The following is a 17,807-nucleotide window of genomic DNA, read 5'->3' as shown; positions in this document are numbered from 1 at the left end:
GAGTGTAGAGAGCAGTTAGACAGGATAGGGCAGGAGGAAGAAGGAGCCCTAAACTGGTATCAGAGCTGCCAAGATAACATCCTACATATAGTCACACAAACCAATATGCAGTCACTTCTAGGCAGTATAAATTATATCCGTGAGTCAGTCACTGGCTCTGAGCTGACTCACAGGATCACAGGAGGTTACTAGGCTAATGGCCCTGGGGCCCTTACAAGCCTAGCCAAAACTTTATCCCCAAAAAAGAACCCTCAGTTAGCACCTGTCTCCTCTGTCAATGAGGGGCAAAGGTGGAACCCCCTGGAACAAATTTGTGGTTTTCTACCCACTCAAAGTGAGAATAGCTAAACTGGAGAAAGAGAAAGAAAAACTGTTATAGCAGTTGAATTTTGAGAGCTATTCCTATAGAGCTAAATGCTTGTTTTGGTAAATAAAAGAGTGAACGCTTTTCAAGAAAGAACTCCTTTGCACAGGCGGATATAGTTAATGTTCAAAAATTGGTTATATGTTTTTGTTTGTATGTTTTGTTCTAGTTTTATATTCAGTCTAGCCAAGCTAGACTTTCCACTGTGTGATTCCTTAAAACCTTTTGCATTAGAGGTAACATGGGATGTATGCAAATGGCCCCTCAAGGACATCGGGAGTTTTAGCTGTATGTTCAGCTGTTTCAGCAGTTGTGAATGTCCATGAATTTTTTCCTTTTTAGTCTGTTATGTATAAATTCTTTTAAACCCTGAATTTATCCATAACAGACTTAAAAAGGAAGAAAAGCCATGGACATTCAGAACTGCCATATATCTGTAACACCTGATGTTCTTAAGGGGTCATTTGCTTTTACAGTAGAGAGTCTGTTATCCGAACTAATTGGGATCTATGGTAGTTCAGATAAGCAAACTGTTCGGATAATCAAACATATAATTGAAGCATATAAAAATGTCAAAAATCTTGTTCATCTTGTTCTTTCTGCATGCAGGAATACACTTTTCAACTATTCAGAGATTCTAGTGGACAATAAAATTATTTTTCACACATATGCTGGCTAAAAGCTCAAAATATGCTCAAGTGAATATGTATAATGTTTGCATATTCAGACTTTATGATTTTTCCTACTCGAAAACTTTGGAAGGCTGGTTCGGATAACTGACATTTCGGATAGTTGACATTTGGATAATAGACTGTCTACTGTATCCCATTTTACCTCTAATGCAATTCGTTTTAAGGAATCACACAGTAGAAGGCCTAGCTTGGCTAGATTTTTCTTTTAGTGTTTACTGATTGGTTTGTCTGTGTGACCTTGTTGGTTTGTATGTTGGTAATTGCAGAGAATTGTGTGTGTGTGTGTGTGTGTGTGTGTGTGTGTGTGTGTGTGTGTGTGTGTGTGTGTGTGTGTGTGTGTGTGTGTGTGTAAAATGTATGTTGATAGAGTATTTTAGGAATTTTAAGAAATTGTATTGTGCCACAAAAACCTAAAATATTTAGTTTTGTTGTGGTTTGTCTGGCTTCTCACTGTATTTTCCATAATGGCCAGTTCTGAAGCCAAGATTTAACCCCACAAATTGCTTTCTTGCTTATGACATGTATTTTATTTTCTCAAAATATATGCTTTTCTAGTTCTGGTTGTCTTATGTCTTCATATTAGAAACAACAGCCTGCCTCTGCTGCCTCCAGAGTCCATGGAAAGCATTCCAAAATAAATTATCTTGTACAAATGCTTTGCTTACTGCACTTAACATGAAAAACAAATAGCTTGGCATTATTCTAAACGTGATGATGCAAGTAACAGATTTAATTATATAATCTTAGTATGATTTTGTTTCTGGCACTTGTGAAGCTACATGAAAATGGAGGACACCCTCTAAATATGCAGTACAACTGCGGACAAATTCTTCAGCTAATTACTTTTATTTCTTTTGACAGTGGAAAGGTGAGATCCAGGAGTTCTGCCCAAACACAAAGACAATATTAGTTGGATGCAAGTCTGACCTTCGTACAGATCTGAGTACGCTAGTTGAACTTTCTAATCACAGACAAACACCGGTGTCATACGACCAGGTATGTAGCGTATATATCATTCAGTTTTATTCATAATTTTGTTCGTTTTAGTAATGCAGGCAACCAGGTGTCATTCAAGCTTATATGTTTTATACATTGGGCCTGCTGATTTTTAAGGAATCTAGTCATTCATTTGTGCAACAGTCTGTCAAAGTAGTAAAGTATACTGATCAGGTTTGTCAACCATTTGTGAGTTTTTCTACAGACTGGAGCACCAGTCATTGTATGAGTATAGAGAAGATGTTTAGCATACTGTAAGTTATGGTTTTGACTGCTAAGCCTCAGTCACTCCGCAGTTAGTAAAAATGCATAGTACTCGGCATACCGCCCAACATCAGATGCAGAAATCAGGTTCGAAACTCCTGAAATTCAGAGGCATCTCTCCACTCCCAATATTTCATGGACGCTTATTAATATGCATATTTGCATATTAATTTAGTGTGGTTTCTCCCACTTCTATTACATTCATCAGCTGCCAGGTACAAACACTTACCGTCAATATAGATGGCAACTGATGAAACAGAAATTATGTGCATTTTTTCTATCTTTTTTTAGTATGGGTAACAAGGGTAACAATACTGTGTACTAACAGTTAAACTGAAGTTGTTAAACAGAAGTTTTTGAAACACCACTCAAATGTTGCCATCAAAATGTGACCCTTTCATTTCATTTTCCTATTAATACTCTCTCTTTATAAAGTATGCATGTATGCTGTGGCTGAAACGTCATATCTGCATCTAATCAGAATTCCTTAGCTTTTCCACTGCCTCTTAGAATTAGAAACAAAGCAACTTCTAAACTGTCTCAGTTTTAGATATTATCATCAGAACATACAGTTGGTGCTAAGTTCTGTAAATGTCCTTTCCTCTAATTTTTTTTTTACATTTGTATTGGAAGTGGCTGAAAGAGGCACAGTTTGTGAATATTTTTATTGGTAGAACAATCCCTAATAACCCACCACCAAGGATGCCTAGATTATAACTTATTACAACATATCTTATAAACAAAGCATACTCATTGCAGCATAACTGAAGTGAGTACAATGTCATTTTTAGATATACTACTTTAAAAGTTATGTTTTAGACCAGACATCTTTACAGAACGGTATGCACTTTCAGCCAGTTGGTTTTAAAAGTTTAAGAAGTAAATATTTTAATGTAAAAATACTCTGCATTCAGTCCTTCTGCTGTAACAGATAACAGGACATAGAGCGTTTGCTTACTTCTACTTTACTTGTTGCACCAGTTCATTTCTTATGTTCAGTTTAGGATAAAATAAAATGTCTGGGAACTGCAAATTATTCATGCAGTCTTCTGATTGCTATTCATAGGTATATACTAGTCTAATGACCAGCAAGGTTACTAGTTTAATGACCAGCAGGGCCTTTATAAGCCTAGCCGTGCAACCCAACCTAGTTGTCTCCCTGTGTAACATGGTTGTCTTTTTGGCGGGGTATGTTAATTAGGAGGTTGCTAAAGGTTTTGGGGAGAGTGTGTCCATTAGACAGAGGCCACCAGTAAGAATTCTCTGTCAGAGATGATGGGGGATAAATCGGAGGTGCAGTTTTGATTTTTCCCATCCAGTCATCAAAAGGTACACTTGAATAGGGTTAGGGATGGATTCTGCTTCACATGGATGAAGTGCTTATTCCAGAGTGTAGGGATCCTTTGACACACATCTGTCTCACCAGCATGTTCTATTTTTGTCAAAAGCAAAAGTTTAAATCCTTGGGTATGGTGTTTCAGATACTGTTCATTTTGTAGATGTGCAAAAGGTCCATCAGGACTGAATCTAAGGATGAATTGTATACCAGGCATAGATCACCTCTCATTAACCTGTAGGATACTTGGTATAGAGAAATAGCTTTAAGGTGTTCTGTATAGGACAGTGTATTAATACCTAGGATTCTCTTGGTGAGTCATTTCTATGGATTTTCCAACTGTTGCATATGCCTGGTCATGTACAGGTAGAAGGGTCATTGTAATCAATGATGGCTCTGATAAGGGTCAAGTTAACGTTCTACCATAACTTCCATGGATTATGATGCCATGCCTTTAAGTGTAAGTTTGATGACATAGAATGATTTTCTTTCTGCCTTAACTAACTGCTGGTCAAAGGTCAGATTACTGTTTACAGATGTTCCCAGATCTCTAACTACCAGTCAACTCTTACTGGTGTTTTATAAGTGGAGTAATTAACCTGGGTGGATGCTTTCCAAAAAGGAACTATAATGCACATCTTGGCATTGAGTTTTAATCCATGGCTTTGGCACCAGTCATTTTTGTGTTTGCCCCTCTTGCAGAATGTTAATGTTGTGGGTGAGTCTGATACCTCCCAATTTGCTGACATCTGTGAACTTGGTGAGCCAGACACCATTAATATTAGCCTTGACCACCAAGAAAGAGATGCCAAATTGGAGCGGGTCCAACATGGAGCCCTGAGGTTCTCCGCTGGTGACTGGTCTCGTGGTGGAGGTGGTCTCACCAATCCTGACTTCTTGGGTCTTCTCTGTGAGCCAACTGGCAGTCCAGTGTGTTATGTAGAGATTTATGCCTAATTCAGTGAGTTTGTCAACAATACTTGAGTGGAGTACTGTATCAAATGGCTTAGCCAGGTCTATGTAGTCAGCATGCAACATTTTCACCTCATCCACTGCCTTGATGACCCTCTCAGAGAAGTCTACCAGGTTAAGTAGGCATGACCTTCATTTGACAAAACCAAACTGGAATGGGTCCAATATTTGTAGATTCCCATTGTCTTTGTTGATCATTTCCATGATAGTTTGTTCCATTGCTTTGCATATTAGACTAGTAGGACTAATAGGTCTGTAGTCCTGGTGTCAGTTAATGGTCCACCTTTATGAAGAAGTGTAACTGTTAAAGTCCTCCAGTCGCATGGTATGTAGCTTGTTTTGAGGCTGTAAGTTTCTCAAGTGATCCTGATAAGTCATGATTCAAACTGTTTAGTAGGCTAGCCAGAATATTGTGGGGGCCCAATGAGGCCATGTTTCAAGCAATTTAGTAGGCTATGCAGGATATTGTGGGGGACCATTGAGGCCATGTTTCAAGCTGTTTAGTAGGCTAGGCAGGATATTGTAGGGGCCCATGGAGGCTGTGTTTTAGGCTAGGCAGGATATTGTGGGAGCCCATGGAGGCTGTGTTTTAGGCTAGGCAAGATATTGTGAGGGTCCATTGAGGCAGTGTTTCAAGCTATTTAGTAAGCTAGTCAGGATATTGTGGGGGCCCATTGAGGCCATGTTTCAAGCTATTTAGTAGGCTAGACAGGATATTGTGGGGGCCCATTAAAGCTGTGTTTTTTTGTTTTACCTTAGTGAGCACCACCATGACCTACCCACTGCTAATACTTGAAGGGGGGTTATGCTACTAGGGATTTCACAGGTGGTGGCAGGGACAGTGGGGTTGAACTTTGATCTCAATTTCCAGCAGATTCACTATATCGCCTGGCTCAGTGAAGGTGGTTCAGCACACTGTTGTGTTACCTTAAAGGTACTGGACATGGCTGTAGAAGTTCTTGTGGTTGCCTTTAACCTGAGAGGCAATGTTGACCTCATAACTGACCTTGTTGGATTTAATTAGTCCACTTAGTTTACTGTTTAGTTTAATAAGTGAGCTCTTGTCGCTATTAGAATTGCTCTTTCTGATTTTGGCCATGACTTTTTCCTTTGGTTGTATACCCTGTTATGGTTAGGATTTTACCAGTGTAATTTGTTTTTGTGGTTTGTTTGTGGGCTTAATTGTGGTATGTATAGCAGTCTCTATTCAGCCATGTACATGGTTGTACATTGTTTCTGTGAGCAATTCTGCATAGTTTGCTGTAAACTTGGGGTTCAGTGGAGCACAGATTGCTAGGCTATGGTAAGGGACTTTATCTATGGTGGTTTGCACATGGACGAGCTCCAAGATCACCCTGTTTTACCACTCTAGAGGTGTACTTGTTGATAATGTAGATCAAGACTCCTCCACCTTTAATCCGTGTCTGTGCAATTGATAGTCTAATGTGTGGAAGGCACTAAAGCCGTGCACTGCCACAGTTGTTTCTGTGGCTTTAAACCATGTCACTGTAATGGCACAGATGTCTATATTCTCCTGAGTGAGGAGAACTTGTAGGGTGTGGAGTTTCTTGTTAAGGCTCATAAGCATTGAGCAGTAGTACCTCTACGTTCCTTTGGGTTGTATTTGCTATGTCGGTAGGTTTGTCAATTTGTCATTGCTTAAAAAATGCTCTAAGGGAGTGGATAACATTTTAGCCAGTATCCAGAAGCCCTGTGTGTGTGTGTGTGGGGGTACGGGTGCAGACTCTCCTTGTCAAAGTAATGTGTTCTGTTAACCATGTCTTCCATGCTGACAGATATTGAATCTCTATGGAATAACATCAAAAACCAAGCCAGTTGTAAAAGTTGATCTTTTTTTTTTGTTCATGCTGTGACATCATCCTTAGTGAAGGTAGAATGCTGCTCAGTGCAAAGCACACACCTGTCTGAGGTACAGATTCAGATAATCCATGCTTTCTGTCTTGATATAGTCCGTTGAGGTACATCTCAGGTCATTTACACCCACATGGACTATGATAGACACGAAAGACATGTCTACAATTAATGTTAATATATTTTTAACATACTTATCTCGGTACACATAAGTGAACCCCTCTACTTTCTCTAACCATCCTTACCTTGCAAATCACTTCAAAGCTAAACAAATCATGGTAGAGCAGAAAAATAGCAGAAGCACAGATACCAGCAGCATCTGAAAGAGCACACTGTTTTCACTATTGTAGTACTAATAACTGAGGAGCACACTGTATTCACTGTTGCAGTACTAAGTAATGGAGGAGCACACTGCCTTCTCTGTTGTAGAACTAAGTAATGGAGGAGCACACTGTCTTCACTGTTGTAGTACTAAGTAACTGAGAAGCACACTGTCTTCACTGTTGTAGTACTAAGTAATGGAGTACAAGTGTCAGATGCAGAAGCACCATACATTTCATCAAAAACAAAGAACGAAAGAAAACCAAGATGCTAGCCCACAGTGATCAAAATGAAATTCATAAACAAGTATTCGTCGGTGCAGTGGAGTACATATTGCATATTACATATCGCTTGGCTTAGACCCTCAACAGTTTAGCTTTATCAAAGGGATATTTCGCCTACTAAATTTAGTTAACTTCCTTGACAGTGTCACACTGGCTACTGACAGTAGTCATGCTGTTCAGACAGCATATCATGACCCTGCCAAAGTTTTTGACATCATACCCAGTATAGGTATTGTGAGTTAGCTAAATGCTTTAAATATAAATCCTCCTGTGGCAAAATGATGGCTAGCAGACTTGCTGAAAGACAAAAGCTATATGTAGTTCATGTGACAGGTACCTCATCTGAAGGATTGAAAGGTAACCAACAGTGTCCCCTCCCCCAGGGCTCTGTACTGGGACCCTCTTTTTCAGCATTTACTTTTCCTGATCTGCAAACTTGAGTACCAGTTCCGCTGGTTGACTAAGTCCTTAATGACTAAGTGTGTGCATTATTGTCAAGACTCCTCTGACGCCTGCACACTTCTGAAAGTTCAAACCTTGTTTAATAGCTGGTGTACTGAAAATGTGCTCAAATTAAATGTGAACAATTGTGGTACCATTTTGTCTGGTAAACAACCTTTAAACATGTAGCATAGACAATACTTCCACTACTAAATGAAACTGTAGTTGGGACATGGGTCTTTAGGCTGACAGTTCCCAGTCCTTCGCTCATGTGACAACTGTAGTCAGAAAATTTTACTTGGCAAAACTAATAGCCAAGAGTCTGTCAGCCAGATCTAAAGATGTTCTCATTCCCTTATTTTAAGCACTGATTAGATGAAATGTAGGGTATATTCAATGCAGGATATACTACACTCAGCATATCAAACAACTAGAGAAGCCCCGTCAATTCCTATGCAAGATAATTTCTGGTTTAAAGACCCAGAGCTGTCAAGAAGGGATAGAAACTATATCTCCTTTCTCAATATCTTATAGACTCTTGAGGGGCAATTTGTGCTTCATATGATGTGACATTTGAGACCATATTTTTCTTTGCACTGTATCTCCAAATCTAATAGCTTAGCAAACACCAGCACGAGAGGCCTATAGATTCAGTAGCAGATATAGATTCAGTAGCAGATAACTAGAATGTGCTGAAGACAGAAAGATTCATTGTGCAGCACCTACCCCTTTTTCAGGAATAAACTGCCCCTGTAGGTAAAGTAATGCAGTGTGGTATCCTTCTAACAGAACCGTGATGACTGGATGGATACCTTCAAATTTTACAGCAGAAGTAATTGGCCTAGCCTTTCTTGAGAAAGAGGGGGCATTGACAAGGCATTGATGGTTAGACCAGATTAATTTGAAATGCCTATGAAGCTCTTAATTACGCAATGTGTAGCAAAGTGATTATGCAGACAGTAAGTCAGAGGTTTTTAGTGTCAACTGAAGTGAAAGCTATGCTATGCCAGGTAAAGTATGTTGGAGTAAGTAGTTTTTAACACCTTCTCTTTGTGGAATGGTTACCTCCAGTAGCTGTTCTGTATAGTTGCAACTTTTGCTCAGCTACCATGTTTTGTTATGTTTTATAGATTTTGCAAATGGAATAACCACTACTGTTGCTAATTTGTGTTAAAAGTTACTGATTGGGGATTGCAAGTGAGACATTCTTAATGGCAGACAGTAAGTACCTTTCCATGACTGTGAAGTGCAGACACTGCACTGGGAATTAGAGTGCAAGCCTTAATCTGGGCTTAATATGGGCGGCACAGTGGTGCAGCGGTTAACGTTGTCGCCTCACAGCAAGAGGTTCTCCGGTTCGATTCTCGGCTGGGGTGCCTTCTGTGTGGAATTTGCATGTTCTCCCTGTGTCCGTGTGGGTTTCCTCCGGGTACTCCGGTTTCCTCCCACATTCCAAAGACATGCATCTGGAGCATTTCTCCCCGGGCCTCCGCTGAAAACAGGCTCTGTGGAACCTAGTCGGACATTCCCGGTCAACAGATGTTAAATAAATAAATAAATAAAATAAAAATAAAATCTACACAATATTGGAAAAAGATTTACAACTCGGTGTATTTAGACTAATAGTAAAGGTAGGGGAGGCAAGACACCATTCTGAGCATAGAAGCAACACCCACACTGCATATCCTTCTAATCATATTAACCAACTGGTTAAAGGCAGTTACAGAATTTAAGTTTTTTATGAAAAATTAAAATATCTGAACTTGTACAGTGACTCATATAGATATTTAAGAGGAGACCTTATTCAGGTGTATAGCGCATTTAAAGGCATTTCTCTGGGAATGTATGAGGTTATCTAAAAGTAGAAGGTAATCATCAGAGAGCCTATGTAGAAGACTAAATAGGAATGAGAGGTGTACTAATTAGTTCTCTGAGACAGTAGCTGTTACATGGAATAGATTACAGAATTACTTAAAAATGTCTAAAGTAGTGCTTCTTCAAAAAATAACCTGAACGTTGAGAATAACTGTTTTGGTATATTGGCAGGCTGGAAGGGCATTTTTGCCATGGCTGATCTATTTGTATGTACGTATTCAAAACTCTGTGATTGTTGTGCGTGTTTGGTGTGCAGCTTTAGAGCATCTTAAATTTGTTTGCTAATTTTCTCTGTAGCAAATTCCATATTTTTTATCTGTGGCATGTTAATCACATTAAGTTGCCTCCACAACAGCTATAGTCCCTGTACTCAAAAGCCTGTAATGCGTAAACTTAAGGCAAGCATTATAGAGTAAAATTGTGTTGCCACTGTCTGTAATATGTATATTTTACAAGTTTTGTTGAAAGGGGCCATAAAACACATAAGGATTAAGGAGGGGCAAAGTTGGCATAGGTGGTGGTGTTGGTATAACTGTTAGGGTTTTTGCCTCTCCGATACAAGTTACAGGGTTTGATTCTGGCCTCTAGTTATTGGCTAGGCTTGTAATAGTTGGCAGAATAAAAGCCTAATATTTACCTATGATCCTGTTATATTTTCCTGTGGCCTGGAGGAACTTGGGAATTCCACAGGAGAGCTTGCAAGTTGTGGCTGGAGAAAAGTTCCAGCTGACCTACTCTGTGTGCTGTCATTGCAATGCGGCTGGAGAAGTAGAAAGAAAAGTCATGAACGAAGTAATTGGTTTTGCACCAACACAAAAAAAAGATCTGCTCTGTTGTAGGGAATTGAATCACTTATGAAAATTCATACTGATTAGTTGGAGTTTTAAGAGCCTTTTGGTTTAAGCACTTGGGCTTCATGACAGTTGTTTTACATTAGGAAGGTTTGTGGTCTACACTCTTGTAGCAGGAGAGGTAGCTTACATTATAAGCTGGGAGTTGCTGGTTGAAGGCTTAATGTGTCTGTTATTCTAAAAGTGTCTTAGTTCTGGTTTAAGCACTTGAGCTTCAGACCAGTTATGTGGGAGGAGAGGGTAGCGTCTGCCCTTCTGAGCTGAGAATTGCTGGCTGGAGGCTTATTGTGCCTGCTTATTTGAAATTTTTTCACTGAAATTGGTAACTTTGTTTGCTGTAACATAGACTAGATTCAGGCCTGCTGAATCTAACTCTGTTTGTATAATGTGAACACTAAATCAGGCCATCTTTATTTGGAGAGGGTTCTACTGCACCCTAGTGGCAGGAGTGTGCAGTTAGAACTTGTCTGATTGAAGGTTGCTGGAACACGGCTCAGTTTTGAGCTTTTTATTGGTTAATTTGTTTAGATCAGTTGTGCTTATTTACTACATAGCACCGTGTTTGTGCGTCATGCCCTGCTGCATAGCAATGGGCACTGTTGATTATAGATTCAAACATTTTTGCCTGAAATTTTTCCATTAGTGTTCTGCTGGTGCTCCATCAGTGAGTTCTTGTAATTGTCCTTCACTGACAGGTAATACACTCAGCAAAGTTCCTGAGGTACCAACACAGATCCTACCCATTAGTCCTTCATATTTTTAGTCCACTTGTCCTGTCCTCTATTTTACCTGATCCTTCCTGTCCTCTCCCTGTTTTCTGACCACATCAACTTACCTAGCATTATGGATGAACAATTTTCCACAGTTTCTCCAGCCAGCTTGGTAGACATGGCATCATGAGGTAATGTAGAAATTGCTTAATGTACACTGACAACCCACTTCTTCTAGTCTACACAAATTCATTATGAGAGATGCATCTATATCAAGAACCTAGCATCTAGGCTCTGTAGCTCACCAGTCAGTCAGTACATCTGATACTAAGCAGGTTGTCATCATGCACACCTAACCTCCTCCACCTTTCAAACCAAAAATGCATAAACCTACATATGGGAGGTCCTTACAAAAAGCTTACCTAAACATCAGAGGCCTCCCAAACACAAACTCAAGCACAATTCACACAATACATCCTCTGCAGAATGTAGTATGCATAATATATCATACACCAGTGTCTCACCAGTCAAGCCCCTAAGGCATAACACAAAAACAAACATCTCAGTCATATGTGTCTCAGTTGTGAGACACGCAGATGTCCCTCTCACCAGGCTGGATAAGGAAAAGGTCATGGTCAGATGTCTCTCAGATGCCAGGATCTGCCACATCACACATGTCTCTCAACAACAGGCACTGTTATGGCTCTGTCATAGTCCATGTTGCTGTGAATGACATGAGACGTACCTCACTGGACTATATGAAGAGAGACAACACTGAGCTCTCAGATTATGTGTCTCAGGTTGATATGGACTTAGCCTTAAGCAGCATTTTACCTTCGCCTAGGATGATACCTCAGTACATACAAAACATGATTGACTTCAACAATTGGCTTAGTTTCTGGTGTCATTCAAAGGGAATCCTGTGTCTGTCACCCTGGGATGACATGCTCGACAGACCTCGATGCTTTGCCAGAGATGGTCTTCATCTGTCACCCTTGGGATTTAGGTTACTGGCTAAGGCTCTTGCCATCCCCTTAGTGCCTTTTTTAGGCAATGTGACAAGACAAAATTCCCGATGTAAAAATACCCTCTAAAAACAACCCTAAGATTATACTGCTAAACGCTAGGAGTCTAAACCAGAAACTGCACTCATTAGGGGCAGTCTTCACCCTGGAAGATGCTGACATCTGTGCAGTCACTGAGACCTGGTTTAAGGCTGCAGAGAGGACCCTGGCTATACCAGGTTATATTTCCTTCCAAACATTCAGACCAAGAACTAAATAGGTGGTGTATCAATATTCATTAAAGATAAATACCCCTCTAGATTGGTTAAACAGCACGATTCCCTTGAACTACTTCAGGTGCAATTGACTATAGGTAAGACCCCTCTTCAAGTCATTGCAAGCTGTAAGACCCCCTCCATGAATTAGGACATCCACTCAGCCTACTTGAATCTACTTGAGTCAGTCAAGATACAACCATACGCCCTGGTTTTGGGTGACTTTAATTACCTGTCCATAGATTGGGTAAATTATGTGTTCTAACTCACCTGCCCAAATGTTCCTGGACTTCAACTCCAGTGCTCTGCACCAGCTGGTTGACACAACCATAAGGGGCTCAAACATCCTGGATCTGGTGCTCACCAACATTGCTGCACCACCCCCAGTGTGTGGCCATCCCTGGTGAGATCTGACCACAAATCAGTCTCTCACTAAAAGTAACTATAACACAAGACCCCCCCCCCCCTTAGCAACAATTACACTAAAAATTTCTCCAAGGCCAATTACAACCTCTTACATGATGACATAAATAGCTTTATAGCCCCTTCCCCCACTGATGGAAAAGACACCTATGCTTAGTTATTCACACAATGCTTTATACAAGCACCTGCAAAATTGTATTGACTCTGCCATGCCTGATAGAACCAAAGCAAGATCTTCAAGGAAAAAAAAAGCCTGCCTAGTGGACAACTGCCATTAATAGGCTATACAATAGGAGAAAACTGCTGTCTAAGAGCAGGAAGGAAAACTGGAAACACTCCCAACTCAAATTAAACAACCAAATAAGACTCCCAGTGAAGTCCTCCAAAGCTAACTATGAATCCAAATTAGCTTCCCTAACTAGGGCTAACCACAAGGTGTTCTTTAGTTACATCTGTAACCCCAAAGGTAAGGCCCAGATGTGCACTGAACTCGTAGTTAGTGGTACTACATAGAACCTGTGGATATAGCAAATCTGCTGTCTGATGGGTTCAGTGAAAACTTCACTCCCATGTCCCTGCCATATATGCCCTAAAGCATCACAAACATCTGACCCCCACCTACTATCTCAGAGGAGCAGGTTGTAAATGCCCTCTCCAAGGCCAAAAGCACACCCTCTGTGAGATCAGGCAACATCCCAGGTTGTGTTCTACATGGGTTAAAACAGGAATTTGCATCACCATTGAGCATGCTTTTCAATAACAGCCTGAGCTGTTTCATCCCACTGGAATGGAAAACAGCTACTGTCATCCCTTTGCACAAAGGGGGTGCATCCATGGACCTGGGGAACTATAGACCCATTAGCTTGACCAGCCTTATGTGCAAGGCCATGAAATGAGTCATCATGGATCTTATTAACAAAGATATAGGAAATCAGCAAATGCTCAACCCCATCCAGTTTGGCTTTGTCAAGGGGAGATCATGCCTGTTAAGCTTAGTAGATTTCTTCGAGACAGTCACTAAAGCCCTAGACGAGGGCAAATCTGGGCATATGGCCTACCTAGTCTTAGCCAAGTTCTTTGACACAATCCCCCACTCAGGCATCATTGATAAACTCACCCAGCTGGGTAGCAACCCATGTATTGTCAGGTGGGTCACAAACTGGCTCACTGATAGAACTCATACAGTAAAATAAGGGACTCCACCTCCTCCAGCAGACCGGTAACCAGTGGTGTTCCATAGGGATCGGTTCTGGGACCCTTGTTGTTTGGAATCTACTTCTCCAAAGTACAGGCTTTTCTAAAGGACTGTGACTGACAAAGTTTGCTGATGACTGCAAACTGGGAGCAATCATTGAAACCTGTAGCAATGTTGACATCCTGCAAGAAGGTCTTACACAGAGTAATGACTGGTGCCAAAGTCATGGTCTTAAGTTTATCATCCCCTTCAGCAAGGGTGATCTTTCTGCAAACTACCACATCAATAGCAATGTCCTAAGCACACAGTCAGTGGTTAGAGATCTGGGCACACAGGTTGACAGCAACCTTAACTTTCAGTCACCATGTCTCCACAGTGGTAAGAAGGGCATTTTATATTGCTCATCTCATAAGTAAAAGCATTGTCTCCAGAAAAAAAAGTGATTGTAACCCCCCCCCCCATACTCTCCCTCATCAGGTCAATAATAGAGTACAACTCTCCCTTTGGTATGTTCCTCTCCAAACACCTGTAGCAATTGGAGAGACAGCAAAGGTGTGTTAACAAGAAAATTCAGGGTCTTCAAGATCTGTCTTATGTGGACAGACTGAAATCACTGTCACTTTACTCTGTGTCATACAGACTGCTCAGAGGCAACCAGTGCCTTGCATACAGAGGAATCAGTGACTCAGCTTTGATGGAAATGCTGCACATTCGCAAGTCAAATGGCACACTTTTCACTCTCTCTCAAAGGATCTTAACCTGGTATGTGACATCAGAACTTGTTGAAGAGACAGATTTGTCTCAAAGATGTTGCCCCACCTTTGGAACAAGCTTCCTATTCATGTTAAACAAAGCCCCTCATTGGCCCTATTTCAAAGCAGATGATTGGATGGGTAGCTTGAAATTCATCCCAGGTGTTCCAGCTATGTCCTTCTTGCACAGGGGCAATAGGTGCTGATTTTAGTGTCAGCTTGAACCAGACACCCTTGGGAACATGGGGTGAACTTGGCTAGGCTGAGGCAATTGGTCTAGTAACCTCCTATGATCCTATTTGTATCACGTTTGGCACTGTTTCTGTAGAGGTAATGATATGTAATACACAGTTCCTTCATTGCTTTTCTACTTTTCTATGTATATAGTGTTTACTGCGTCATGTCATGCGTGGATGGGGTTGTAGGTATTATAAGTATAATGCCTCTAATTGTTTGCAGCTTCAGATTATGTGATATTACTGTTGCATTGCCATTGTGTATTGCTGTGTTTTTGATTTATTTATTTATTTTAGCTTAGCTTTCACTGAGTATGTAAATTGGTCCAAATACATTTTCAGTGACGACCAGGACCAGAAGACAGTAACAACTTTTCAAAGCAACTTCACAAAGCTGATTACGTTCCAACTTGCATTTCAAACTAAATTTACATTTGGGTTATTTTAAAACCAATATTTACAGTTCAGTAACTACTGTAGGTATGCTTTTACATGATGATTTCCACAAACCAGTGCATTCTTTACTAACATACTAACACTAATATGATTTCATTATTATTAATTACCTCTTTTATTCTTTCCACAGGGCGCAAATATGTCCAAACAAGTTGGAGCAGCCACCTATATAGAATGCTCATCTTTACAGTCTGAGAACAGTGTGAGGGACATTTTTCATGTGGCCACACTGGCATGTGTAAACAAATCAAACAAACACGTTAAACGCAACAAGTCACAAAGGGGTACAAAGAGAATTTCACACATGCCTGGAAGGCCGGAACTCTCCGCAGTTACATCAGACTTACGGAAGGATAAAGCAAAGAGCTGTGTAGTGATGTGAAGCTGAAAACTGGTGTTAAAATAATTTTTAGGTGTCGAACATGAAACTAGATTAAAGGAAGTTGAAGACTAGCGACATGTTCACAGTCATACGTAGGCACAGTATGCACTGAGAGTACATTATAAAGGACTTGCTTTACCTTGTATACGGACTTGAGAGATCTCCTTGAGGGTCATGTCATAGGGTGAGCACGGCTTGAAATGGTCTTGAAGTAAAACATCTGTGACCAGAATATTTGCAGGATACTAGAAGGAGAAAAAGAACCGAAAGGGTCAAAAGTAAACACACAAATACATCTAATGTGAAAAGATATATCTGCTTCTATAAAGAAGTCTGCAAAAGCTATGTTGCTGTCTGTCAGAGCTAGTCATTTATGTGCGATTCTTGTTCAGTGATTTTTTTTAGCCATTTGTTGAGGCATTACTTTGTACCGGACTTATTTCCAAATGCCATGGTCAAGGGACTCCTAAATTATTGAAAAACTGCATAGTAATCTGAAAGTTCAAGTAATTAAAAAATCAGTTAGTAGATGGGTTTAAGTATGTAAATGACAGGAAAACTAAACTGATGGATTTTTGTTTCATGACTGGAAGGGGTACAGTGCAGAGCTGTCAGAATATAGTGAGATAAAATTACTGAAAACTCTACAGATATGTAATTTATGCTTGTTGTGAAGGACTGTCGTTGCTGTGCATTTTGGAATGGCAAACAAAATTAACCCAGTTGAATTAATGAAATTAATTGAAGCAGGTACTTCTCATGACAGAAAATTGGCACACAAAATGTTATAAAGCATCTTTAAATTCATTATTAAAGCAATGCTTCAGAAACGGAAACTTATTAAAGCAATGCTTCAAAGTAGGATAGTTTGCTCTTGATGGCTGTATTGTACACCCTTGGAAAACGTGTTTCATTTTTATTAAACTGCACAGTTTGTACCTGATGTTAGGAAGAGATTTTTGCATACAAATCAGCCGAGTGTTTGAGTAGTGGTGTATTTTGAAAAAGAAATGCATATTTGATTTGGCTTGTTCCCACTGGAGTCAATGTCAACAGACTGTGTTTATTCAGAGGACTACATACAAAATTTATACTGGCTCCTTTTACATTTCCAGTTAAACTCTCTCTGGCTCTGCATTTGAAAGAATACCAGTCTCCACGAAATTGCTTTGTGTTATCTATTTCTTACTGGCTTTAGCTCTATTAAAAGTAATGTGGGTTAAATGGTTACAACATATATTATAACGTACATTTTAAAGCAATTTTATTGTATTCTGCTGGAGTGGAACAAATATTTTAGCCGAGCTATAAATTCACATTCTAAATCTTACTGTGAAAACTAGCCTGTTCAGACATTTCATTCTTTATCAGACATACCTGTTGCACATCTAATAACCTTTTTTCAGTAAGGAAGAAAATATTTTCAGTTTTTAAAGCTAAAGTTCTACTAAAAACTTGGAACAAAAAAGAAACATAACCAGAACTGCTTGCAAGCACCAGATACCACTATCATACTCCGGTGCTTGCTGAAAAAGATACCATCTCAGTAGCCATTCACAACCTACACTAAGCTATGCCTTTAAGACTGGTTTATAGGTATGCTTCAGCCAGCATTACAGAATCCCTGATAAGTGCTTTCTGTATTTAAATATTGTAAAAATTTAAGTTATAAAATTGTTATAAAACTGTAGGTTATCATTTTATTATTTTTTCAGAATGTAATGTCTTGTTTGTATGTCTGGTCATTGTTTCAGCAGTATTTATTGAAGTTTATTTTTTCTTTGAAATAAAGATTTTAAACAAGTTATGCTATAGTTTTTTGTGTGTAACAGTTAGTTGCACCCTTTGTTACATGGATTTAAGTACTCCAAGTGCTTTTAATCCTCTTATGTATGGCTGTTTTCCCACTTGTGCTTTTCTAAAGTTGTGGCTGAATCAATTTCTTTGTTTTTGTAGGAAGGTGACAGTAAGCAAACTTCGTAGGTCTTCAACGCTTGCATTCATAAGCAGTCCAAATTGAGCAACTATGTGTTTTAGTAGGTAACATGAGCCATTGTTTACGGTAACCACTTTAAATTCTGAGACTGATATGTCTCTGAGTATCCC

At 39.8% G+C, this 17,807-nt stretch overlaps 1 protein-coding gene across 1 annotated transcript in view; it reads left to right on the top strand.

Annotated features, from left to right (window-relative positions):
* Nucleotides 1–17,508, top strand: part of RND3 (Rho family GTPase 3) — a 98,984-nt gene extending 81,476 nt beyond the window's left edge. Inside the window, exons 4-5 of the mRNA XM_044074879.1 lie at nucleotides 1,918–2,052; nucleotides 15,450–17,508. Coding sequence (XP_043930814.1) covers nucleotides 1,918–2,052; nucleotides 15,450–15,701 — 387 coding nt within the window. The 3' untranslated portion in view covers nucleotides 15,702–17,508. The remainder of the gene's footprint in view (nucleotides 1–1,917; nucleotides 2,053–15,449) is intronic.
* The last annotated feature ends 299 nt before the right edge of the window (nucleotides 17,509–17,807 follow it).

The sequence above is a fragment of the Protopterus annectens genome, chromosome 6.part0 (assembly GCF_019279795.1).
Source record: "Protopterus annectens isolate FY-2018-M chromosome 6.part0, PAN1.0, whole genome shotgun sequence".
Classification (NCBI taxonomy): Eukaryota; Metazoa; Chordata; order Ceratodontiformes; family Protopteridae; genus Protopterus; species Protopterus annectens.
Note: the sequence above shows the minus strand (reverse complement) of the source record. Positions and strands in the feature narration are given on the sequence as shown.